The 24595-nt window shown below is 56.0% G+C and overlaps 1 protein-coding gene across 7 annotated transcripts in view; it reads left to right on the forward strand.

Moving 5' to 3' along the window:
- The window catches only part of LOC148816289 (histone-lysine N-methyltransferase EHMT1-like), a 47419-nt gene extending 22841 nt beyond the window's left edge, over positions 1-24578 (forward strand). For 3 of the 7 annotated variants that reach the window (XM_088940321.1, XM_088940322.1, XM_088940323.1), the window contains exons 2-28: positions 2062-2144; positions 3464-3548; positions 4174-4769; positions 5466-5616; positions 6120-6256; positions 6558-6755; positions 7112-7195; positions 8011-8128; positions 8782-8895; positions 9311-9456; positions 9767-9910; positions 10674-10900; positions 11277-11465; positions 12528-12610; positions 12821-12927; positions 13540-13662; positions 14425-14526; positions 14899-15003; positions 15272-15426; positions 16543-16710; positions 17280-17424; positions 18432-18509; positions 19533-19648; positions 20344-20430; positions 20767-20845; positions 21727-21902; positions 22508-24578. In XM_088940321.1, the coding sequence (XP_088796447.1) occupies positions 3506-3548; positions 4174-4769; positions 5466-5616; positions 6120-6256; positions 6558-6755; positions 7112-7195; positions 8011-8128; positions 8782-8895; positions 9311-9456; positions 9767-9910; positions 10674-10900; positions 11277-11465; positions 12528-12610; positions 12821-12927; positions 13540-13662; positions 14425-14526; positions 14899-15003; positions 15272-15426; positions 16543-16710; positions 17280-17424; positions 18432-18509; positions 19533-19648; positions 20344-20430; positions 20767-20845; positions 21727-21902; positions 22508-22700 (3864 nt within the window). In that variant the 5' untranslated portion in view covers positions 2062-2144; positions 3464-3505 and the 3' untranslated portion in view covers positions 22701-24578. Of the gene's footprint in view, positions 1-774; positions 2145-3463; positions 3549-4173; positions 4770-5465; positions 5617-6119; positions 6257-6557; positions 6756-7111; positions 7196-8010; positions 8129-8781; positions 8896-9310; positions 9457-9766; positions 9911-10673; positions 10901-11276; positions 11466-12527; positions 12611-12820; positions 12928-13539; positions 13663-14424; positions 14527-14898; positions 15004-15271; positions 15427-16542; positions 16711-17279; positions 17425-18431; positions 18510-19532; positions 19649-20343; positions 20431-20766; positions 20846-21726; positions 21903-22507 lie in introns of those variants that run through there. The other 4 variants (XM_088940317.1, XM_088940318.1, XM_088940319.1 and 1 more) reach the window with 4 other exon arrangements.
- The last annotated feature ends 17 nt before the right edge of the window (positions 24579-24595 follow it).

Consider the following 24595-nt stretch of genomic DNA (forward strand, 5'->3'; position numbering starts at 1 on the left):
GTCGAATTCGGAACAAGACGGCCTGACATCGGGGGCCCCCGAGGAGTGTGCATGCTCTGTGGTGATCGCCCCCCATGAGCCTGCCCCATCGATGTTGTCTGTTCTTGAACCCATCTCCTACAGCCTCTTTAAAAACTGCTTCTGTAACCTGTGGGGAGGACATATCCATTTAAAAATAGAATACCGATGAGCGAAATGAAGAGTTCCTCCGCGTGGAGCTTGCCTCTTCCGGTAAAGAGCGTTTACAGTCAACAGCGGGGAAGGCCTGCTGTAGCCGAGAGAGGGGAAAACCGACCCGGTCATCACAGGGGGAGAATGAATAAAAGGACGAGCGTGCGTCTCGAGCAGGAGAGGCTAGACCTGTCCGTGTTCGGCCTCGGAGATCCTCTGCTGCTCTCTGCTCCCCCCAAGAACGGGGACAGGAGGGCAGGCCTGCGAGCTGTAAGGCGTCCATGTGCTTTTGTGGAGGCTTGCTTGAGAAATGGAGGAGTGTTTGTCTCCGGGGGAGAGAGAGAGAGAGAGAGAGAGCTCTGGTCCCCGAGCTGTCCGGGCTGCGAGCGACCGATTTAAACCCGCCGTCAAATAATTTAGGGGTAACCGAAGCCATCGCGATTGAAAAGTCTCAATCCGGGGTGGGTGAAGGGCTGGCCAGGATGGAGCCCCTCTCCGTGCAGAACTGGCGCGCCAGTGGAGCACAGAGCCTGGCCAGCGGGGGGGGGGGGGGGCGTGAGAAGGGGCTGGGGGGGTGCTGGGGTGGGGTGCGAGTGGATGGGCTGGCAGCTCTCGCACGGGAGCAGGAGAGAGGAGCGGCAGACTCAGAGCGAGCAGCAACAGCAGCAGCAGCACAGCCAAAACAGCAGAAGGAAGAGCAAGAGGAGGAGGGGGGGGGATGGTGGTGGTGGTGGTGAGGGGGGACTCTTATTGTGAAGCGACTCCCTCGCTGGCAAGACGGCTTTTGTTGGGGAGCCGTTTGCAAGCAGACATTTTCTTGCTAGGAGGGTTGTCAGCCCGGGCTGCCAATCAGGAGGCAGGCGGCGTGGTGGAGGGGGCAACTGGGTGGCTCTGGCTGTGCGCGTGTGGTGGTGGGGAGGCCCAGATCCCCTGAACAAGTCGCTCCCCTTGCTGGGCAGGAGTGAGTGCGGGCCTGCAGCTCAGCTAGGCTGCAGACCGGGGCTGGAGATGTGTGCAGGGTGGCATGAGTGCAGCAGCAAGACTTGGAGCCACGAGACGCGCTCGAAGCCTTGAGAGGGCTTTATTCTTTTGCCTGCTGCGTTGGTGCTCTTGAGGTTTTTGTTAATCCAGGGGCTTCCTGATCCTGCGACATTCGTTGTCTGTGCTTGTCTTGGTGATTTTTGTTTTGTTTTGTTTTGTTTTTAACGCGCAACCTTGCGCAAGTGGAAAGGGTGAAGGTGGGGGAAAGATCCGAGGTGTCCGGTCTTGAGTTGAGACAGGTCTTCCGAGCTGTTGGGCGTCTGCGAGGCCGGGCCTGGAAGTCGGAGCATGGAGCCAGGGGAGAGGGTAGGGAGCTGGAAGAGGTTGCAGCTCTTGTGTTCAGGTTGAGCCAGGAACGGTTTCAAGAGACGGGAGTGCTATCATGGAGCCGAAAGGGGAAGGGAAGATCGAGACCCCTTCGCTGGCAGTGCGAGAGATTCGAACCTGTCATTCAACCCCACCTGTAGTCATTTAGGTAGAGGGAAGACGACCAGGGTGCAAAGCTTTTTCATTTTCTCTTGCGTAGCTGCAAGAGAAGTGACCCGGAACTGCATTGGCTCTCGTACTGCAGCTCGAGAATACATGGTAGCCGAAACGTGATCTGCAGGCGTGGGAGACCTGGAGCCTCTCTGCCTGGAACTGGGACAAGGGCATGATCTACAGTTTTTTTTTTTTTAAATGCACCTATTGTTTTAAAAAATACATCCTCTATGGCAGTAGACGTGGACGTGTTTGCCTTGGTTCGATTTACATAAACGGCGTCGCACTCGAGATGCGCGCACTGTTTCTGTCGCACAAGTGTTCACACGGTGTTTCTCTCTCCCTGTGTTCTTTTGATGGTGTTCAAAGGAGCCCTCTGCACAATAGAGACAGTCTGCAAAGACCTTGGGGAAAGAGGGGAGTCTCTGTGCTTGAACGGACTCGCCTTGCAGGTTGGTAAGAGATTTCTGCGGTGGTTTTTGAAAAACTCTCGCCCGCCCCCCTCTTCTCGATTTTGTCCTGAGAGGTATTGCAACCATGGGTATTGCAGTCGGTGCCCTGAACGTCTTAATATACGTGCCGAGTCGGGGATATTTCAGCGGTGGGATGGCAAAGGGTAAGTGAAAAGGGAGGAGGCTTGGAGTCAAGTGTGAGTCGTGCAGCCGAATTGCTTCTTGAGCATCTTTGCAAAGAGCGAGCGGGACAGCATTCCTCTGCAAACCACCTGAGGCTGAGGGAGCAGAGGGAGCTCTGAAGACAGCAGCCAGCTTTGCAAGTGTGGCTCCCAACTTGAGACCAAGGCAGAGCAAACATCAGCAGCTCATAATAAGGGCCTCTGCTTGCATGTTCCATTGGCAGTTTAATAAACACCAATACTGGGGTCTTGCAGCTGAGGTTTTTATTACATAGTTAAGTCATCTAGAAATGTAGGTGTTTCTGCAGACGCCGTGGGTCTTTCACTGGCTCTTAAAGAATCGTTTTCTGTTTAAAGTCTGTTCATCGTCTCTCATTGCTCGGTTTTTCATAAAGGCTTGGGGATCTTTTACTCAGACTCTACCGTGGTCAAAGGAGGTTTCTGACCACAAATAGGCAATTGAACTCATCTGTCAGGAGCTAATGACTTGGCTAGCTGGAGCTTGTCAGGGCACTTCGTAATCCGGACTGAACCGTGTGCGCTGCTGTGGGCTTGAGAAGGAGGCAAAGTTCCTCCTGTCCTCAGTAGAGAGACTGTGAAAGGACCAATGTGTAATCTACTGCGCTGTCACTCGCCGACCCCCAGATGAAGAGATCGTCTCTTCAAAAGGCCTCGCTGGAGGAGAGCAGGGCGGTTCTGACGCCTCGCACCCGTGCCTTGTTCCGTCTTTGAGCAGGGGTCCCTGGTATCTGGTATCGAGCTGTTGAGGTCTAAAGAGCCCTAGAGAGCTTGCCAGGCTGTTCTGATCAGGAATAGCGATTTTACTCTTATGGCAAAACACTGCTGTGATTTAGGCCTCCTCTCTCCTTTAAGAGCTTTTTGTAACTCCAGCTGTGCATTCAGCACTTCTTAAAAACTGACAACCTCTGGAAAGCGCAGATTCTTTTTCGGGCCCATAACTGCTGCGGCTCTGCGTCTGGCGCCCTGTGCTGAGCGCGCGAGCTTCGTGAAGAGAAACCGCCCGCCAGAGGGACAGAGCCGAGCGCGAGCACGGCCCTCGAGCCTGCCTGGCCGGAGGAGCGGGGCTGCGCGGGCGCGCTCGGGCCCTCGGTGATGTCGGCGTCTGGTGTTTCTCAGCCCACAGGTGCGGCCAAGCGGGGCGCGAGGAAGGGAGAAGTCATGAAGACGGAGGTGATGAAGGAGCCGGTCAGCAGGGAAGGAGGTAAGCAGAGCAGGTCCAGTCCATGATACGCAGGCCGTACAGAACGGTGCTGCGGCACTAGCTAACTTCTCGGAATTGCAGATGAGGCCTTTCGGTGGCTGCTGCTCATTTGGACAGTTGCTAATTGATCCAATGAAGTCCTCCAGTCCGTATCTCTAAAGAAACCAGGCCATCGGCCCCAACCACGTGGCTGGGCCGCGTGTTCCCCACTCCCACAACCCTTTGGGTACAGAAAGTTAAGAAACGTGGGAGGCATCCCCATTTGCTTACGCAGTGATCTGCGGTTAAGGGGCACTTCTCGGAGATGCTGAGGGGAGGAGATTCACGCTCCCAGCTGACGAACAGCTTTGAGACTGTTGAATCAGCATTTTGCGAGAAGAAATGACAGAAAGCACTTTGCTGGATGAGGGGGAGGAAAGACAGTTTTTCATGATCCGCCGATGTGTTTTTAATTAAAACCGCGCTGTGTGACCGGACGAATCCGGTGGGAAAAGCGGTACCCTCGCTGCTGGTCGGAGCAGCTTCGGCTCCGCTCCGGCGCGATCCGGAGGGGTGCGGGGGTGTTATGGCATCGCCCGCTGCCTGGCGCTGCCACTCTTTGACGCCGGTTTCCCCTGCCCGGCAGAGACGGGATCGGAGAGGAGCGCGGAGTCCGGCAAGATGGCGGCCGACGCGGAGCTGAACGGCACGGGCGAGAAGCCGGAGCCGTCTCCGGCGCGGAGCCACCAGAGCTCCCCCAGGATCTCCCCGGACGCCGGCAAGGCCGCGCTGAAGCAGTCGGACCTCAATAACAGACTGAGCCGGGCCAGCGAGAACGGGGTGCCGGAGCGGGCCGGAGAGCCGGGCCGCCCGCCCCCCGGCAAGCCCGCGGACCCCCCTCAGGCCTCGGTGACCGGGAGCAACGGCTTCATCCTCAGCAAGCAGCAGGCGGCACCGGAGGCCGCCCCCTACAGGACTAGCGGTGCAAGCGCGGGCTCGTCTCTGGTCGGCCACGCCGCCAAGACCCTGCCGTCGCCGTCGGCCAGCCGGGCCAGGGGCCCCGGCGCGGCCAGGAGCGAGGGGGCCCCGGGGGGGGCGGGGTGGACCCCCGGCCGGCCCGGGGAGGACAAGTCGGAAGCGGAGGCCAAGAACGGCACGAGCCAGGACCTCCACCCGCCGGTGACGATACACAGGGCCCGGAAGACCATGGCGCGGCCGGCCGCCAGCCAGACGACACTAAAGGTCAGCCGCCTCTCGCCTCCGGTCGTCCGCTCTGCCCGCGTGAGGCCGAAGCCTCAGCTGGCGGTTTGCACATCAGGAAACGTGGGGGTGAGGGCGGAGGCCGGGGCGACCTCTGTGACCTTCTCCCAGTACAGCAGTCCTGCTTAGAGGGGAGTTTCGTCCGTAAAAGCCGGAAAGGCGGGTGTTCCCTGCAGTCACGGGGTACTGCACCAACAATAAAACAAGGCAAAATTAAACACCGCGTGGCCTTTAAATTCAGGAATATCTATACTGCCCTGTGGCTGCAGGGCAGTTGCTTACTATTGGGTGTTTGTGTTTTTTATGCTTTAGCGAATTTTATACAGCGTATTAATGACGCGTGAAACAAAGAGCCTGTTTATTTATGATGAAGGCACAGGAGCTCTTTTCATCGACTGCGTTGGTTGCAGTTTTTAAGCCAAGATATGTATTTGTAGGATGCATATTTCACTTTATAATAGTGGGTACAGGGGCAGTAAAAGTGATTTAACAGACATTCCGCACTAACGGATCCCTCCTCCCGCCTGCTAGTCTGCCGGAGTATTTCCCCGGAGCCGTGTCTGTACGGTCCGGAGCGGGAATCCCTCGCTAGGCTGCTGGGAGCTGCAGGGAGGCTGCCCCTCTGTCCCCGGGGCGAGGAGTCTGACCCCCCGCCGCCCCCTGCGGTTTTATTTCCAGCTTCTCAACAGGGAACCGAAGGAGCCGAGCGCCGGGAAGGACGGAGGCAGGAGTGGCGCGGAGCCCGGGAAGCCGCCCCAGGCGCCCTCCTCGCAGAACCAGCTACCTCGGAGCCAGAACGACGCCGCGGCCACAGCCAAGCCCCCTCCAGGTAGCCAGCGGCGCCGGAAGGTCGCGGGTTCGAGCCCCCCGGCGGGGCAGGGCCGACGGAGCACCCCGAGGTTCTCCGCTTGGGCTGCTGCTGTCGGCGCCCCGCTGGATCCGTGGGGACACGTGCGAGTCCCCCTGGGGGAGAAGCACCGGCGGGGTTCGGGGGGATTCGGACACTACTGCCTGGTGGTCCTGGGTTGGATTCTGGGCTGGGGTGCCTCTGGGTGCGAGTTCGCGTGGTATTCCCACCTCTGCTGGGGTGTTTGACGGGCTCTTGAGATTCAATTTCCCCTTTCCCGTGGAGTCTCAGGGGGTTTCCACACCTGGGGGGGTTTGTTCCCGGTGCGGCCAGGTCTGTCTCCGGAGAAACGGCAGGAGACGAGCACGGGGGCCCAGTGGGCCGATCCCAGGAGAGGGCAGGTTTCACCTTCGCTCCGTTTTGCTCTTCTTCATCCCTTGTCCCCCCCTGCCCCCCCCCCCCCACCCGCCTCTCTCTCTGCTCAGCCGCTGCCGGGTCCCGGAAGAAGAAGAGGAGGATGGGGACGTACAGTCTCGCCCCCAAGAAGAAACCCAAAGTGCTGAAGCAGCGATCGGTGCTGGAGATGTTCAAGAACATGACCCACCCCCCCTCTGGGGCTCAGGTGAGGAGCACGCCATCCGAAGGGGCTTTATTTACGTCTTACAGACTAACTACTGCTCACGCTAGCTTGTGCTAGGAGAGTATCGCTTGCAGTCCCTAATGCAGAATCTTATGAGATGCTTAGTGTTGCAGCTTATGAGAACCACCATTCTTCTGGTTGAATTGGTGCAATTAATCATCAGCTGGACCTCTCTAGGCCCGTCACCTCCAGAGCGCCAGACCGTTACAGGCCCCAATTCTCGGCCTTAAACAGGTTGGCCAAGCTTTCCTGCTCTGCCCTGACCTTGTCTCCCGCTCCGCAGAAAGAGAGCTCGCAGGTGAACGGAGAGGCCGTGGAAAACGAGACCGAGGAGGAGGAGTCCGAGGAGGGAGAGGACTCGGAGGAAGAGGAGGAGCAGGCGAGCGAGCGTCCCAGGGAGGAGTGGCTGCCGGCGGGGGGGGATGACCATGGGACCACGCCCACGGAGGGGTGCCTGACGACAGCGAACGCCACCCACAAGGTGGGCGAATTGCACTTCTCCCAGCGTGTCCGCCCACAGTGAGCTGGTTGGGCCCAGGTGTGGCCAGGTGTCTTGTGGCTAAGACAGCAAAGGTTGGGGGGTTCTGAGGTTCATAGGTCAAGAGTTTAAAGATAGACTGCAGGTGCACAACTCTGGGCCGTTGGTCATCCGTGTTTTTGTCCGTCCAGAGCCCTCTGTCACCTAACTGCTATAACTATTGGCTTTATTTGGCCAAGTTCACACTGGTGATGGGAAGACACCTCTGCTGATCTTGACCGTGAGAGTGCGTGTCTCTCGCCGGCAAGGTGTGTCAGGGGCGTGATGTCACTGGGGCTCTTCCTGTGCATTGCCTGCAGGGCGAGGCCGAGGAGGAGGAGCAGGAATCGGAAGAATCTGCGGAGGAGGAAGAAGGAGAAGAAGAAGGGAACGAATCGGATTTGGTAAAAATGAATCTGGAGGGTTTCCTTAACGCAGGTTTAGACAGCCTTAGCTCCTCCTCTTTCACCTGTAGGAAGACCAGAAGGGTCACAGGAGGGGACATTCGCCATCAACAGAGCCGGGAGGCTTGTTCCATACTCCAGAAACCTTTGTGTGAAGAAGTGTCTCCTCCCCGTTTTAAACGCACCTCCATGTGGTTTAGCGTCCTGGCCAGTCTGTCTTGCGTTATGCGAAGCTCAATTGAGCAACTCGAGGTTGACTAAGGCACCGGTTGCAACAGCACAGGTTTCTCCTGAAGTTTCATTCTGTGCTGAAACGTGTAGAAAAGAAACAAAACACCTGTCCTCAGGTGTGAGGGAGAGAGGAGGTAAGGAGCTGCGGGGGGGCGGATATACCAGCAGGTGAGAATGACGGTCAAAACTCGGGGAGAACAGGAGGAGAGGTGTGAAAAGCTTAAACTGCCAAATGAATGGAGAGGATTTAGGAGGAGAGCAGTCTTTCACTGATAGGAGGAGGGGGGAGGTGTGATCCAAGTTGGTCTGGGTTTCGGATGTCATACTGCAGTGAGGGTCCCGAAACACTGTGAGGACGCAGACGGAGATCTCGGAATCCGTGGCCGGTAGAGGAAAAACTGGGAATTATGGGGACGGAGAGATCATCGGTCCTGGTTGGATCGGGGTCCTGCAGCAGCCCGGCCTGAGAGGACGGGTCCGCTGCCTCCGCGTGGGTCTCTCCCTCAGCATTGCCGCCTGGGGGGCTCGACCCCCCCCTTCCCTGCGCGTGGCCAGAGCATGACCTCCCGCTGTCCGCTCCGCAGAGCTCCGGGTCCAGCGTGAGGAAGAGGCTGAAGAAGAAGGGGAAGAGCGACAGTCCCTGGCTGCGGCCCGCCAGGAAGCGCAAGCGGAAGAGCAGGCCCAAAGCCGAGGGGGCCGCAGGTGAGCCCACCCCGGGGTCTCGTTCCCGTGGAGGGCTTGGCGCCAGAATAACGGGAAAGAGTGGGCTTGAGCACGCGCGTTTAAAGGCAGCCTCCCACGTGCTTGGGAAGGGAGCAGTGTTCAGGATTGTGGATCGGTCCTGTCGTGTGACCAAGAGCTCCGCGGGTGTGGGGTCCCCCGGACGACGGTGTGCGACCCTCATTCTGCACGTCTGTCTCTTCCTTTAATCCCCGAGACCGACGCTCGTCAGTGCTTCAGGACTGATTGATCCTGTCCACAAAGGGCCCTAAATTCCTGCTGTGGGATTTACTGGGATTTTGCAATTAGACATTTCTTTAACCGTTTTTTGGTAAGTAACTAGATCAGCTGTTTTGAAGGCGGGGTGCCTCGCAGCGCAGGGGAGGACAGAACGGACCACGGGGAGTTTGTGTGCTCTCCCCTCGTTGGGGTGGGTCCGCGCCTGCCTGTTGCTTGCTGGGATGGGCTCCGGCTCCCCTGTATCGGTGGGACAAGCTTAGAAAACGGCAGGTGGATTTGAAGGGCAGGGTGGGAGGGAACCGAGACACTACGGGGTCCCCTGGACGCGTTCCCGCTGCAGTATTGCCGTGAAAGCCGCCACAGACGCGAATCCGTGTCTGTTTGTTTGTGCCCAGGGAGCGAGGCGGAGCCCCAGGCCCAGGCTGACAACAGTAAGGAATACACTGAAGTGCCCCTGGACTCGCTGGACCTGAAGGTGCAGGAGGAGCTGCTCTCTTCACAGCACAAAGGTGAGAGAAACCAAGGAGAGCAGCAGCCGAGAGGAGAGGAGACGGGAGGCCTGGACTCGTGCTGGAGAAGGGTTGTGGACTTTGACTGCCAAGATGGCTTAGCAAAGAGTGGTTTGGGAGCTCTCCCCCTGGTGGTAGCTGCGGTGTATTGCAGCATCTGTTGACTTCCCTGTAATGCGATTGGGATTTTGTTGCTTTTTATTAGTATGCATTCCACGTCTTTTTTTATTTTTTTTTACAGGGGTTCGCTTGCTCTCGGGAGTGGATTAGAGGGGATGTGAAACTTGTTAAGGGATTGAAAATGCGGGCTGGTTTTGAAAAAAGCTCTTGGGGATGGAATGGGGAGTTGGGATGTGGAGAAAATGGGAGCTGAACCCGCCCAAACCTCCCCCCCCCCCCCTTGGGTTCTCCGCAGGTGCATCCGGGAGCTCTGAAGCCATGGATGTGGATGCAGTGCAGGAGCTGCCCCTGTGCAGCTGCAGGATGGAGACGCCCAAGAGCCGGGAGATCCTGACCCTGGCCAACAAGAAGTGTATGGCCACTGAGAGCGTGGATGGGCAGGTACGGCGCAGGTGGTCGGGAGAGGGCAGGTACGGCGCTGGCTGAGCCTCGCCTTGTCAGGAGAGGCCTGACTGTAAGCCGGACAGGCGGTGATTTCATGCTTGAACTTCCTCATATCTATTTCGGGATCGTCAGCAAGACCCCCTGTCCAATAGGCTGGTGCCGGCAGACGGCGCCTGTGCCTGCAAGCAGTCTCGCACCCGCCCCCTGCTCTCATCACCCATCTGCCCCGGTGCCCTTGGCCTCCGGGCCCGGCCCGCCTGCCCGCCTGCCCGCCCTCAGACGCCGTTCTCTCCTCTCTCTCTCTCAGCTGAGCCGGTGCCAGAGCGGCGTGATGAAGCACGAGATGATGCGCCCTTCCAACTCGGTCCAGCTGCTGGTGCTGTGTGAGGACCACCGCGCCGGCATGGTGAAGCACCAGTGCTGCCCCGGGTGCGGCTACTTCTGCAGAGCGGTAAGGGCCACCCCGCCGGGCACCGCGGCTCCTGGCGTCCCTTAGCCCCCCCCCCCCCCCCGTGTGGACCTCCGCGCACGGCGGTGCCGTGAGGCCAGAGTCTCCTTATTCTGGTCCGCCACCCAAAATCAGGACAGGGCAGTTCCGATCGCTCTTAGCCGGGGTGAGGGTGGGGTTTCCGGGCTCCTCTCTATGGTGCCTCAGTGGCGCCTGTCCTGCTCTTAAATCCTCCGCTGGGTCGTGCAGCAACCCTGCTGTCCGCTGGCTGGTCTCCTCCGCTGTGTCCGGCGAATCCAGCGACGGCCGAGGGCCGTTCCTGCCTCGTCCATGGGGCGCCGCTCTTCTCTTTGAAGGATCCCAAAGAGTCCCGTTATCCCTCCTCTGCCCGCCTATTGAAATTAAGATAAAACACAGCCAGGGTTCAACCTGAGAGCTGTCCTACACTTGGAACTGCAGAGTCTTGGAACTGCCCCCCAAATTTTGGATTCGTCACGATTTAAATTGGCCCGGCGCTACTCCGCTTTGTCCCTTGGTTGCTGGCAGCACTGTAATTACGGTATTGATGCTGCTGACGATCAATTAAATAATTAAGGAGCTGGTCTTGGCACCATCCTGTGGTGATGGGGACTGAAGAACTTGAGAACGGGTGTCTGCAGGAGGGGAGAAAGGACGACACCGTCCCTGAAATGCCACCCCCCCCCCCCCCATCTTGCATTCCGGTTGCAAGCCTCCTCGGTTTATCGTTCTTTTTCCCGGGATGCAGGGCACGTTCATGGAATGCCAGCCGGACAGCAACATCTCGCACCGCTTCCACCAGGACTGCGCCTCGGTGATGGACGGGCGGAGCTTCTGCCCGCACTGCGGGGAGGAGGCCGGCAAGGCCAAGGAGGTCACCATCGCCAAGGCCGACACCACCTCCATGGTGCCCGTCGCCCCCGGCCAGGAGCCCCCCCCCGCCACCGAGGGGAAGGCCGACACCACCACAGGCGGGTAAGTGCGCCGCAGCCTCCGGCGGTATCCGGTTGGGCCGCGCTGTCCTTGACGGTACTCGCGCGCTTTCCCCAAGCGCAGTGGTACCTGCCGCCATCTTCCCATCAGTCCCTTGGGTTCTGTTCTGCGTGAGCATCGGGGTCAGGCCCCACGTGCTGCACAAGGCCGGGGTGCTTGTGCCTCCATGCTCCTTCCTAAGGAGAGCCGGGCGCTGGCGTGTCCTGTCACTGGGGCTCCTGCCGCTGGGGGGGTCCACGCCTTCGGAATAGGGGGGGACCAGCTGCCTCGTCTCGTCTCCCTGCGGCTTCGCATTCTGTAAACCATCCGGCAGATCTTGGGAGCCGACCAGCCTTCATCCTCTCCCTCTTCCTCCCAGCACTTCCCGAATGAGGCTGACCAGCGAGGACAAGGCGGACAGCTCCGCGCCCAAGCCCTCGGAGGCGTCGGACTCGTCGGGGTCGCCCAGCAGCTCGCGGTGGGGCGCGGTGACCCCCTCCTCCGGGATGTCGCAGGGACCAGCCAAAGAAACCCTGGAGAGCGTTCTCCTGGCGCTGGATGCTGAGAAGTAAGCCCCCCCGAAGCCCCCCTGCTTGTATTCACCGGGACCAGCACAGAGGTCACGCAGAAGCAGAGGCAGACGAATCGATGGTTCAGCTGGTCTTGTGTAGCAGTAGGTTGAAGCAGTTGAGGCGTTGAGTGCTTTAAATTGAAGCCCTCCCGGCCAGGGCCTGATTGCGATAATCAGATCTGCAGGGGAAAGAAACCGAGCCGCCCGCACGAGAGGCAAGCGGTTCTTCGACTCTTCTGTGTTCCCAGGTTTTGTTTACTGCATCTAATCCTTAATACCAAATCACATGCCACGACCACATGAATTTTCACTTGACGTGATGAACCAGATGACCGACAAAGTCGGATGCAAAGGGACAAGTAAAAGATTTATTCCCTGCTGAAAAGAGCAGAAAAGGAACGCAACGTTTCGGCTGTGGAGCCTTCTCCAGGTGCACCCAAACCTTTACTTGATCCTTTGCAGCCTACGCATGCTTGAGGCGGCTCCCCACTTCACAAAGAAAGATGTCAGTTCACAGCTTCTCTCCCATCAATCCTTTTATCCTTGTCGTGCAGCTCCAAATGAATTCTTTGATGGGTCAGAGATAGTTGTAACTTGTAAATCATTTTAAACCTAAGCTCTGATTGAACCATGAAACGCATGCAGACGTATTCCCAAGATCAGCTTGAAACCAGTGTTAGCAGCGCCAGCAGGGAAGGGCCTCCTGTCTCCCGGGAAGACCAGTGCACGTCCCAACACAGCAGAGATCGGATTTACGTGTTTACATTTTAAAAAAATAATAGCAAATTAAGTATGCGAAGGAATGTCATATTATACCTTCGACTGTTGTCTTATAGTGAGGAATAAGACTTAAAATCTGTTGCATTGGTAAGAAAATTTTTCTTTTGCGACTGTTAGTAGCTTCCAAGAAGCAGGTTTGTCTCTCTGGCGCCGACGTGCCCTCCTTCCTCTTCTTGAAACAAAGTGGGGGCAGGTGACGAGGCTGCTGTTCTCATGGGGGTGAGTCGGGCGCTGTGCCAGGTTGTGATGTGCTCTCTCTCCCTTCTGTCACCGTGACAGGCCTAAGAAGCTGAGGTTTCACCCAAAGCAGCTGTACATCTCTGCCAAGCAAGGGGAGCTCCAGAAGGTGCTCATGATGCTGGGTATGAAGCTCACTGATGAATAGACCCTTTTATAACGAGGCTGGGACCTCTCAGCTGGCCGCTGTCTGGGGGTGGATCCCTGCTGTAGGAGGGAGGGGCGTCTTGAGCTCCGTGGCGGGTTAGGCCCTGCCGCTCCCCGATCCCGCTCGCGTGCCTCGCCGTGGGGGCGGCCGGCTCCGGGGTAACGGCTTCTCTCCGTGCTCTCGGCAGTGGACGGGATCGACCCCAACTTCAAGATGGAAAGCCAGAGCAAGCGCACGCCCCTCCACGTGGCAGCCGAGGCCGGGCACCAGGAGATCTGCCACATGCTGGTGCAGGTCAGTCCGGAGGGGAGGGGTGGGGGGGTTTGGGGCCGTGTCTGCTTCCCTGCAGAAGAGTCCGAAACCACAGACTTGGAAGGGATGTTGGGGGATGCTGTCGTTTTCAGACTTATTCCCAACCAAGGAGTCTTTTCATAGGAGAATGCCGATGTAGTGTCTCTGTACAGCCCTGATCTGCATGCAGGCCGAGTGGCCGTGCTGCCTAGGAGCAGAAGGCATGTTACCAATAGATGTCCTTTCCCATGAAGCTCTTCGGTGTCCAGTTGGGGGACTTCCTGGCCTGGGCTTGTGCTCGGCCTCTGACTCTCCCGGTCGGAATTCCTGGGCTTTTGGGATTGATATCGGCTCGTGCCCATGGCGCAGGTGCGGCAGGCCGAGCCTGCAGAGACCCGGAAGATCCTTCTCGGATTCTTAACGTTGTACTGAGCACCTACCCAAGGTGGACGGGCGGTGTAAAAAAATAATAGAGCTTGTCGTCCCCACCACGCGGCGATCTGGGAACTGGGTTTTTGTCTCACGGGTTTTCATTCTGATTAAAATGTCCAGTTGGATAAGTGAGTCTGTTAATGAATGAATTGACCCCCCCCGCGCACATCCTTTCCCCGAAAGGCCGGAGCCAATCTGGACATGTGCGACGAGGACCAGAGGACGCCACTCATGGACGCCGCGGAGAACAGCCACCTGGAAACTGTGAAGTACCTGCTGAGCGCGGGGGCCATCGTCACCCACAAGGTCAGTGAGGGGCCGCGGGCAGCCCCCTCCTCCACCCTCGCGCGCACAGACGCACCCTCAGCTCAGAGCCTGCCTTGATGCTGGGCTCGTTTTCCGACACTAAAGGTGAAATAAGATGATCGGATCCAAGCAGACGTCTCTCCTAAACGTTCAAAGACACGGATGTCTATTTGGTGTGAAGCAGTAGATGTGGAAGAGACTTCAGGCCTGAAGGAAATCGTGAGAAATCAGGAGAAATGGCTTCCACTCCCTAGACCAGCCAGGACAGCGAGCTGATGATGTCTGCTTTTATTCTTTCTTCAGCTGCGTCTTGGCTGCAGTCAGAAACTCTAGAGCTCTGGCAGACTCGGACCAGCGGGGCCTCTAGGCCCTCTGGGTTCATTTCAGTTTACAACTAGTCAACCAGTCAATTCCCTGAATTAGTTTCTCTCTCTAGATATACAGTATACAGTACAGCCCGCATGCACAGTGCAGTTCTTTCAAGTTGAGAATTGCCAGTCCGACCTCGATCCAGGGTTCGCTTAGTGCTTTGAGTGTCTTGAGGCTCCGGAGAGGAAGGTCAGAGAGACGAAGGAGCCTGCAGTTCCCCTGGGGGCTGAAGTTCACGCCCCCGGTTTAGGCAGTAGGTCCTTCGGGAAGTGTGGGGGTACATGAGTGGCACGCGGCTGTGTCACAGGGGCTTGTGAAGTTGAACAGAAGCTCGGGGTGCCGGGAGCCCCAGGGCGCCGCGGCTGCGATGAGTGAGGTGTTCTCTCGTTGCAGGACGTCGAGGGCTCGACCTGCCTCCACCTCGCTGCCAAAAAGGGGCATTACGACGTCGTCCAGCACCTGCTGGACACCGGATCGATAGACATCAACTGCCAGGTAATGGAGTCACCTGGGGTTTCGGGGGAGCTGGGGAAACGCGGCCGCGACTCACAGAGAGAGGGTTTACTTTAATCAGTTTGCAGCACAGACCAGACACTTGATGCACAACTTTCTTAAAAAAAACACCTGCTTTGAGACACAAGGAGCTGATGCTCCTTTATGAGCTCTGAGAGGTGAATCGCAAGAGCGAGGCCACACGCCTCCCCCTTCAGCCCCGTCCCTGAAGAGCTCCACTCTGCGGTATCTGACGCCGCCGCACTGGAGTGTAGTTTTCGGGAGGTTGGGCGTTCGCTTGCACACAGAAATGAACCAGTAAGAGCCCCCCCCAGACAGACAGTGAATCCCTGCTGGTGACCTGATTTGTTCCAGGACGACGGGGGCTGGACACCCATGATTTGGGCGACAGAATACAAGCACATAGACGAGGTCAAACTGCTGCTCTCTCGGGGCGCCGACATCAACATCCGAGACAAGGTCAGTGGCGGAGCTTTCCTTTCCAGCTGTGACTGGGAGACGCTGCACATCTGGACTGCTGGGTGTGCTCAGTACCCCCTCAGTAGCCATGTGCATTGCTAACCTGAGCTTTTGGCCATGTTTATAATTACTGTGCACTGGATGAACAGCCTAAGCGTGGTTAAGGTTTCCTTCCTCTTTTGCTCCCTTTTCGTGAATGCCTCTTCCTCACTGGGTTTCGTGTGGCTCTTAACCACTGTGTCTCCTCTCTCCATCCTCTGCTTCGCAGGAGGAGAACATCTGTCTGCACTGGGCAGCCTTCTCGGGGTGCGTGGACATCGCCGAGATCCTGCTGAATGCGAAGAGCGACCTCCACGTCGTGAACATCCACGGGGACTCGCCGCTACACATCGCCGCGCGGGAGAACCGGCACGACTGCGTGGCGTGAGTAGCGCCGGCGACGGGCGGCACACACCTGCAGCTTCGCGGCCGTTCGCGCTGGTTCACGCTCTTACACCGTCACATCAGCATGGAATTCCTTACACTTATAGAGCGCTTTTCTGGACACTCCACTCAAAGCGCTTTACAGGTCATGGGGAATCCCACTACCACCACCAGTGTGCAGCCCCACCTGGGTGATGCGCCAGTCCGCTCCCCACACACCAGCTCTCAGTGGGGAGGAGAGCAGAGTGATGGAGCCAGTTCAGGGATGGGGATTATTAGGAGGCCATGACTGGTAAAAACCAGGGGGGAAATTTGGCCAGGACACTGAGGTAACACCCCTACTCTTTTTGTGAAACGCCCTGGGATTTTTAATGACCGACAGTGCCTTTTTTTTACAGTATAGTGTCCCCGTCACTATACTGGCGCAATAGGACCCACACAGACTGCAGAGACTGCACAGACCTCCTACTGGCCCCACTAACACGCTTCCAGTAGCAGCCCTAGTTTCTCCCAGGAGGTCTTCCCATCCAGGTACTGGCAGAGCTCACACCTGCTGAGCTCCAGGGGACTAGCAGCGGTGAGCCGCAGTGAGCCGCGGCATTGTTAGCTGCTGGCAAACAATGAGACGTGGTAAAACGTGGTCCAGAATCTGGAGTTTAGCCGCGCTGACACAGACGGGCGTGAAATACACCGCTGTTTTCATACAGCTGGTTTAGAAAACTAGGTGCTCCTTTCTGTCATGTTTTCAGCGCTAGAGGGCAAGTAGAGGCACGGGGCCATGGGAAGTGGCGGTGGACGCTGTCCACTGAGCTGCTGGACGCAGCGCGGCATCGCTTCCGTCTGGGCCCACGTGGCGGCGATCAGGTGCCCTGTCCTTCTCCGACAGCGCGTGCGCCCCCAGGCCCCCAAGAGCACGTGCGCCCCTCCTCATCTCGGTCACACCTCTTGCACCACGCGCAAGCTCGTTTGAGCGAGCCGGCTGGTGTCCCTTCCGCCCGCGGGGCCGCGCGCGGCGGGACGCAGGTCGGCAGGGAGGGGACGGGCACGGCCGCGCCCTCTAACTGCCCGGCCTTCCTTCCTGCCCCACCCCCCCCCACCCCCTCCCCCACCCCCTAGGCTGTTCCTCTCCCGCGGGGCTGACGTCAGCCTGAAGAACAGGGAAGGGGAGACGCCCCTGGAGTGCTGCAGCCTCAACTCCAAGGTGTGGGCGGCCCTGCAGATGAGCAAGAAGCTGAAGGACGCGACGGCGCACAAGAGCGGGCAGGAGGAGAGGGTCATCAACAGGTGCGCGCCTCCCCCGCCGGCCTGGCGCCCCCAGAGGACCCCCAGAGTGTTTGCGATCACAAGTGAAAGGGGAAACTAAGTAGGCTTGTTTTAAACAGAAGAGGTTTGGCTTGTACGTTAGTGGGCTTTCTCCTTTTATATTTCTTTAGCAGCACACCATTATTGTATTATTTACATTTTGGCACCTTTTTATTGCGTTTTCAGTTTCTTCCAGAAGCGAGTTAATAATTTTTTTTTTAATATTGAAAGGTTTTGATCCTAAAAGTAGAACTGGGGGAGAGCTGTGTCCTTGCAGACTTTTGAAGAGTCTTACCTTAAGGCTGTGAAGGCAATGGCTATGAAACGAACACGTCCAATTTGTAACTTGTTAGCAGCGGAATGGGATAACTATCGGCACTAAATAAGCAGTATACCGAAAAATTTTTATGATGAGAAGATGAGCTTTTTATAGTTTTTCTTTGCGCTCATCTGAAAATAGTTGATGAAAAGCATCCAACCCGAACGGCAGTTAGCAGGAGTCGGCCAGCCCTGAGTGTCGTACTGATGCTGTGCCTGTTGTGGCTCCGCAGGGACATTGCGCGCGGGTACGAGAGGGTCCCCGTGCCCTGTGTGAACGGCGTGGACAACGAGCCCTGCCCCAGCAACTACAAGTACGTCCCCGACAACTGCGTCACCTCCCCCATGAACATTGACAAGAACATCACGCACCTGCAGGTAAGGCCTGGCTCACCTGTGTGCAGTACTTTACAGGATTACCAGCCCGACGAGCCCAGGGCTGGAACCCAGACTAGGTGACTGGACCCATGGGCAGGGATATACCTGAGGCTTCTGTTGTGAAGCAGGTTGAACCTCATCAGGCTTGACCTGCTACAAGCTCTTTACATAGAAGCCAAGGCTGGCTGCAGTTCACATGGGTGGGCGGTTCTGGTCCTGGATGGCCGGTGTATCTGCAAGTTTTCACTCCAGCTCTGCTCCTAACCTAAATCCGCTCATGGTTGCCTTAACTGGACCAATTTATCAACCTCTCCCAGCTCTTCAGCTGCAGGGAGAGCCAAGGACAACCTCCAGAGACAGTCTCCCTAGGAGTAGGTTTGGACACCCGTGGACAGACGGACACTAATGGTATAAAAATTGAAAGGCACCTCTGGAGTTTCCTCAGTTTTGCTCCGACTGGCATTGTGGACGCAGAGCATGACTTTTCTGTCCGGAGTTTGTTAAAAGCAGGGGGATTAATTCATTTGCAGATCACGTTAGGAGCATTAGACAGGTTGCAACGAGAGCAGGCCATTCGGGCCATCTGGGGATCTCATCCAGCCATTTCTTAAAACAAGCAAAGGCAATGGCTTCCACAACATGGCTACACAGCTTGTTCCATGCTCCCACAAATCATGTTCTCAGTTTTAAATTCACTTTCACATTGTAAAACAATCGGTTTTACAGTGAAAGAAGTGCAACAGGCCTCAGCCCAAAGCACTAGATTTCAGTCGTTTCAGAGCTTTTAATAGACCAGCTCTGCCCATGTGAAAAGACAGGTAGCAGTTTGAGACCTGCTGTTGTAGCGCAGTGTTTTGATGGCACCATGCCAATGCAAAAAAGCCCAAGACGCTCCTGTTTTAAACTGCTAAGAGGCGGTTATACTAGTTATAATAATGACGCGGACCTAAATCATGAGACGAGATGGTATTTCAACAAGGATTCTGTCTTCTGTCTCTGGTTCCTAGTACTGCGTCTGTGAAGACGACTGCTCTTCCACGAGCTGCATGTGTGGTCAGCTCAGTCTGCGCTGCTGGTTCGACAGGGTAAGCCACGCACGCCCGCCACTCGCGGACTCGACGCTTTTGAGAATAGCCGGGCTTTGAACAAGCCTGATTTCTTCAAGAAAGGGTCCGATTCTTCCAATTCAGAGTTGTGGGGGAGGTGGAGTGTATCCCGGCAAGCCGGGGGCTCAGGGCAGGACACGCACTGGGTGGGACACCAGTCCGTCGCAGGGCAGACATGCAGACACACACACAGACGCAGATACATACCCGGGCCGATTTTCCCAGAAGCCAATTATCCTACCACACAGTTTTTGGACTCTGGGAGGAAACTGGAGCTGGGCCAATCACTCTGTTTCTACTTAGTGTCACTATTTGTCTTGATTTTTCAAAAACACATTTGCCTTCTATTTCTGGAACTACAACATTTACTAAGGGCTGATTCTGATTATTCGACTTAGAAATGTAGCTCTTAAACCTAAAAAAAAAAATAGTTCTGAAAAGCAACCATAGCTTTGCATCCTCTGCACCTCCATTTATTCAACATTGTCAAACCAGCATTTGAATTTACCTACAAAAGTTTACATTTCATAATTTAACCAATGGGCTCTGTAACTGATCACAGTGAAATTAAGTCTACAGAATGTGATGATTTAGTGGTTGCCTACTGTGCTATACAGTACCTGCTGGCCAGGGCTTGTCCAACCCTACTGCTTGAAGATAGTGTTCAAGCCCAAGCAGATATTGCACAGTACTGACAGGATTCTTTTGAGTGAGGAGCCAGTGCAGGACGTCCAGGAAAGATTGCATGTGGGCAGCACAACACCAGGCACAAAATGGAGCGGCCACAAGCCCGCCAGCGTCCAGGAGCTTGGCCACGCACAGAAGCTTCTGCATCAGGCCTGAGCTTTCAGGGTGGTGCTCACCTCCTCCTTAAAACACTGCAGGCGTAAGCTGGCTTAAGCTCGCCGTCCTGCAGCAGGAGCGCAGGCCGGCGGCCGGTCACGGGGGGGCGGGTGAGTGACCGGGCGCGCGCTCTGACCCCGTCTGTGTCCCCGCGTCCAGGAGGGCCGCCTGCAGCCGGAGTTCTGCCGGGAGGAGCCGCCACTCATCTTCGAGTGCAACCACGCCTGCTCGTGCTGGAGGACCTGCAAGAACCGCGTGGTGCAGAACGGACTGCGGTAAGCCGCCGGCGTTCCCGCGGCGCGCAGCGGCCAGACGGGGCCGCGTGAAGGAGACTGGGAGGGGTACGGGTTACCTGGTAGCCTGGTCCCGAGCTCAGCGTGGCTGGGCCGGGTCTGTCCTGGGGTGGGGGAGACCTCTACGTGGGGAATCCCAGACTGCTGCTGCGTTAGAGGACCACTAGGTGGCGCCTTTCCCTCTTCCATCTGGCCCAGGATTTCCAAACCTGTGCCCTACTGTGGTGCCAGGGGTCTCTGTGGACACAGGGGTCTCTGCACTGTAAGAGGGGCTGCCCTTCATATGGGGTGTCAGGAACTTGAATTATCTTCGTGCATCCTGGGCTGTTCATCAGAGCAAGGGTGTTAAAATCAACGTCCTGACTGAATTCCTCCCTGAGCTTGAACTCTAAACTTACCCCTTAATTACTTACTTACAGCCTTTGTTGTCCACTTACTACATTAATAAACACAGGCAGCCTTGCCGTAGTCGTACTAAAAGAAGGTGAACGGCTGTTTCTTTTGCGCCATTTCTCTTTGCGTCTGTGAGGGAGGCAGGTGGGAAAAGACGTCGCCGTAGAAAGACCTGTCGAGTAACGAGCTTGTTAACCCAAAGAGCTTCTCTTTTCGAGCTGGTCCCGAGCTGCGGGCAGGCCGCTGGGGTCTAGTTGTAACGGCAGCACGCCGTCTCCCCACAGGACACGCCTGCAGCTCTTTCGGACCAGAAAGATGGGCTGGGGAGTGCGGACCCTGCAGGACATCCCCCAGGGCACGTTCGTGTGCGAGTGAGTACCCCCGTCCCTACAGATGTGTACAAAACCCCACAATTTAAAACGCCTTTCCAGGTACCGCAGATCGCCTGGGCCTGACCTGCATGTGATGCCTTTGATGACAACGAGGAATTCTCATCCTTCCCCTCCTCCGTGCCGTGTGTGAATATAGGCGGCTTCTACACGGAAAAGCTGTATTCAACTGCACGGCAAATCATACGCTTTTCTGTGGCTTTGAGGTTAAGGTTTGAGTGTTTCCAGCAGCAGAAGTTCTCTCTCGATAAGCGGATCTGCCAGCCCTGCAGTGAGCGTTCGCTCTCCTCAAGGCGGTTTTCCTTTGTCTCTGGACAGGTACGTCGGGGAGCTTATTTCCGATTCGGAGGCAGACGTCAGGCAGGACGACTCGTACCTCTTTGACCTAGACAACAAGGTAGTCTGTCGGATACAGGTGGCTGTGGGCTCCAGTCTGGAGTAAAGCCGGGTTCTGGTTTTGCCATGAGCGTCTGCTTTCCCCTCCCTGACCATATCGTTTTTCCTTTCTGAGGTGACGCAGGACCTGTGCTTCAATAATTAAATTCTCTTTGGGGGGGGAAAAAAGGCAGGGTGTTTTCCTTCAAATTCAAAACTGTAACTGGGGCACAGGGGGGTTTTAATAAATAAAGGTACACAATTAGTACAGGCAGGAGAGGTCTATATATAGCCGAGCACTCTGGCTGGCCTGCATGGTCAGGGCTGGATGCGGATCGTCATGGCGACAAATCTGTTGTCATGGCTTTTCCTCCAGGAAATCCGGGGAGGGGCATGGGGGAGGGAGGCAGGGAGGGTAGACGCCGGTTTCTGTGCAGCTGAGAGGAGAACAGGAAGCTCTACAGAGGCCGCGTTCCGTTTGTCACCAGGAGCACAGTGCTCCTCTCATAACTCATGCAGGAAAAGAGGCTATGATAGGCAAGGCAGGCTGCTCAACATGGTGATGCCTTGCAGCTGCTTGTCAGCAAAATATTTCTCGCTAATTACAGTGAGGTTTCTCATTTCATGCCTAATTGGATTTTTAATCTAGCTGCTCATTTCTGTTTCCTCCAGCCAATCAGGGGGAGGTGAAGCTTTTAGAGGTTTAGGTTATGAACTGTGACTTTTTTTTGTTGAACTGCTGTCTCTTCCTAGGTCCCTTTATAAGTGCCGCAAGTAGAGAATTTCCTGCAGGTCGGTATTTATTTATTTTTTGCCGGCTTCTAAACCGAGCCCGTTGTCTGTCTGTCTTTGCTCCTGTGTGTTTGTGGATGGACGCCCCGTGTCCCGTGTCCGCCTGTCCAGGTGGGGGACGTGTACTGCATCGACGCGCGCTTCTACGGGAACGTCAGCCGGTTCATCAACCACATGTGTGAGCCCAACCTGTTCCCCGTGCGGGTCTTCACCTCCCACCAGGACCTGCGCTTCCCCCGCATCGCCTTCTTCAGCACCCGGGACATCTCCGCGGGGGACGAGCTCGGGTACGACCGCACCGACCGACGGGGCCGGAAACGCAGATCAGTGTCCCGACGCGTATTATTAGAGTTAATCACATAATTAACTGCACCTCTGCGTGCTGACTTGCCGGAGAGCATGTTTAGATTCACTGCAGGTGTCGGTGCACTCTTAATGCTTTCATCCCTCTGATTTCTCACCCCCTCATCCAGTTCAGGGTCACGGGGCACACAGCAGGCACAAGGCAGGGTACGCCCTGGGGGGGGACACCAGTCCATTGCAGGGCGCACACACTCGCATAAGGGCCAGTTTTCCCAAGAAGCCAGTTAACCTCCCACAGTCCAAAGAGTGAGTGTTTTCAGTTAGTGTTGAATCTCTCTCTGGGGCCATGCTTCAGGGGAGAGACTCCCAGCAAAGGGCTAGTATATGTCGGCTTATCTGAGCGCAGTTCTTGAGCCTTTGAAATGGACTAGTGGAGATGAGGTTCTTGTTTCCATCCCCAAGCTTAATTTAATGCTTGTCCTAATACATGGGATCTCTTTTTTTGGATCAATAAGTAGCTTAAGCTTGTCCTTGCTCACCTTTCCGGTGCTCTGACGTGCCCGTGTCTGTGCTCCACCCCTCCGCCCAGGTTCGACTACGGCGACCGCTTCTGGGAGGTCAAGTCCAAGTACTTCAGCTGCCAGTGCTCCTCCCCCAAGTGCAAGCACTCGGCGGCGGCCATCGCACAGAGACAGGCCGACAGCACGCCGGACGAGGCCCCGCACAGCGCGCTGCCCGACACCAGCTCCGCCGCCGCCGCCGCCCCCTCCAGCCCCTCCTGAGGCTCTGCTGGGCGCAGACGTCCAGCCAGCGAAACCAGCCAGACATTCAGCCAGCCAGCCTCCCTCTGCCCACAGCAGTCCAGCACAGGAGCACTTCGAGACTCGAGACTCCCTTCCCCTACAGCCCTGCCAAACACAGTCACGGCCGAACCGCACCTTGCCTCTCCCAGAGCGGCCCGGGAATCCAAAACACTAGCAGGTCAGCGCACTGGACGGCGACTGTGGCGGGATGACCATTCTTCATTCAGAGATCGCCGACTGGGACGCGCACCTCCGGGGGGTAGTAAGCATGGGCGCCTCTCTTGTTTTAGGTTTTATACCTTGATTTAAAAAAAAATCAATTTCCGGACTCCTCCAGCGTTTCACTCCGGACTGGTCAGCGGTCAAGGCGCCACAGGACGTGAGTTTTTTTTTTGTCAGAGTGGCGGGGTTTACTGCCAAGAGAAAATCTGGAGAGTTACAGGTAGCCCAGCATGCTGTTGTAGCATGTGAGCTGGACACTTCTGCCTTTTTTCCTTCAGTTGCCTCTGCAGCCCTTACCTCCAGCATCTACCATATGTCATATTTACATCAGAAGTATCTTTGGCGATAATAGAAGTACTTTGAATTATTTATTGGAATAAGCGTTCTTATCGGCGAGGTGTAGCATGCCATTCCTTATAGGAAAGAACCAGTTGAACCGACTCGAAAAATGGCCAACACTCTTACCCAGAATGCTCTTGTGTAGCAGATGGGCTGGACACTTCAACTCATTCTATAAAAAACAGCGCGTAATCTTCAGTTTCTGCACATAGGTTTTGTCCTTTTTTTTAATATCTCCAAGCCACCAGCTCTTGGGTGCAGAACTTCTTCTGGAACTTTTTTTCCTCTAGAGCGAAATCATGTAGCTTTCGCGCTGAAGCGATGGCGACAGTCGCTTTCCGCGCCTCCCGAGGGGATGAATGGAGCGAGCGGTGGGCTGGAGGCGTTGCTCCCAGCAAGCCAGCGCCTCCCTTTCTGTGTTTCCGGGATTTTCCTCCACATTTCCCTCCCTTCCCATTTTATCTGTGGACCGACATTCACCGGATCCGGCTTGTCTCGTCAGAGGCCTCCTCTCCCTCCGCCCCCCTCCTCTCTGTGCGCGGGACTGGCGCTGGGCGGCCCCGATTCTGGTGCCAGGGCAGCCCGGTCCTCCGCACAGCTGCTTTCCTCCTCTTCTCTTCCCCCACCGTGACGCTGGAGAAGACCAGTATCGAAGCGTTTGGCAAGCATGGGTCTGGGGCGGGTGGTTGTTCGGTGAAGCATGCTACCTGAACAACAGACTGACTTGCCCTCTTTTTTTTTTCTCTGGATTCTTCGAAGCAAGAACCCCCCATCTGTCGGCAACACCTCCATGGGACATTTGCAACGGGAGTTGGAAAAACGACAACAAAAACTTTCTAAAACGAAAAAACCCACACAACAAAAGTAGACGAATGTGCTGGGGGGGGGGACAAAAGACAATGGTGCTGATATAACGGTGTTTTCTTTTTCGGTTTATTTTTTTAATACTTGCAAAGTGAGAACAAGTTGTAAAATACAAAAAAAAATGTTCGTTTTTTTTACATTGAATTTTACGGTCAATTTTTCTAACTGTAGTATTGTAGGTAGCCTGTATGATCCCTCCCTCCCCTCATTCTCTGTTGATGGTAAAACTACACTATTCCCCCTCATGTTTTTTTTCTAAAGTAAGTGGTTTAGTACAGTATATAGTATTCAGTGCAAATTCTCTAAGATCTAAATACAAAAAAATGTAATAAGATTACTTTCTGTTACCGATTTCTGGAGAGTAAGCTGAGATGTTCAGTCTCCTTGGTTGTATCTTTCTTTTTTTTTCCAATAAATTTACTACTAATGAAACCGCCGTGGTTTGTGGT

This window comes from Atractosteus spatula, chromosome 23 (genome assembly GCF_055471065.1).
Source record: "Atractosteus spatula isolate fAtrSpa1 chromosome 23, fAtrSpa1.hap1, whole genome shotgun sequence".
Taxonomy (NCBI): domain Eukaryota; kingdom Metazoa; phylum Chordata; class Actinopteri; order Semionotiformes; family Lepisosteidae; genus Atractosteus; species Atractosteus spatula.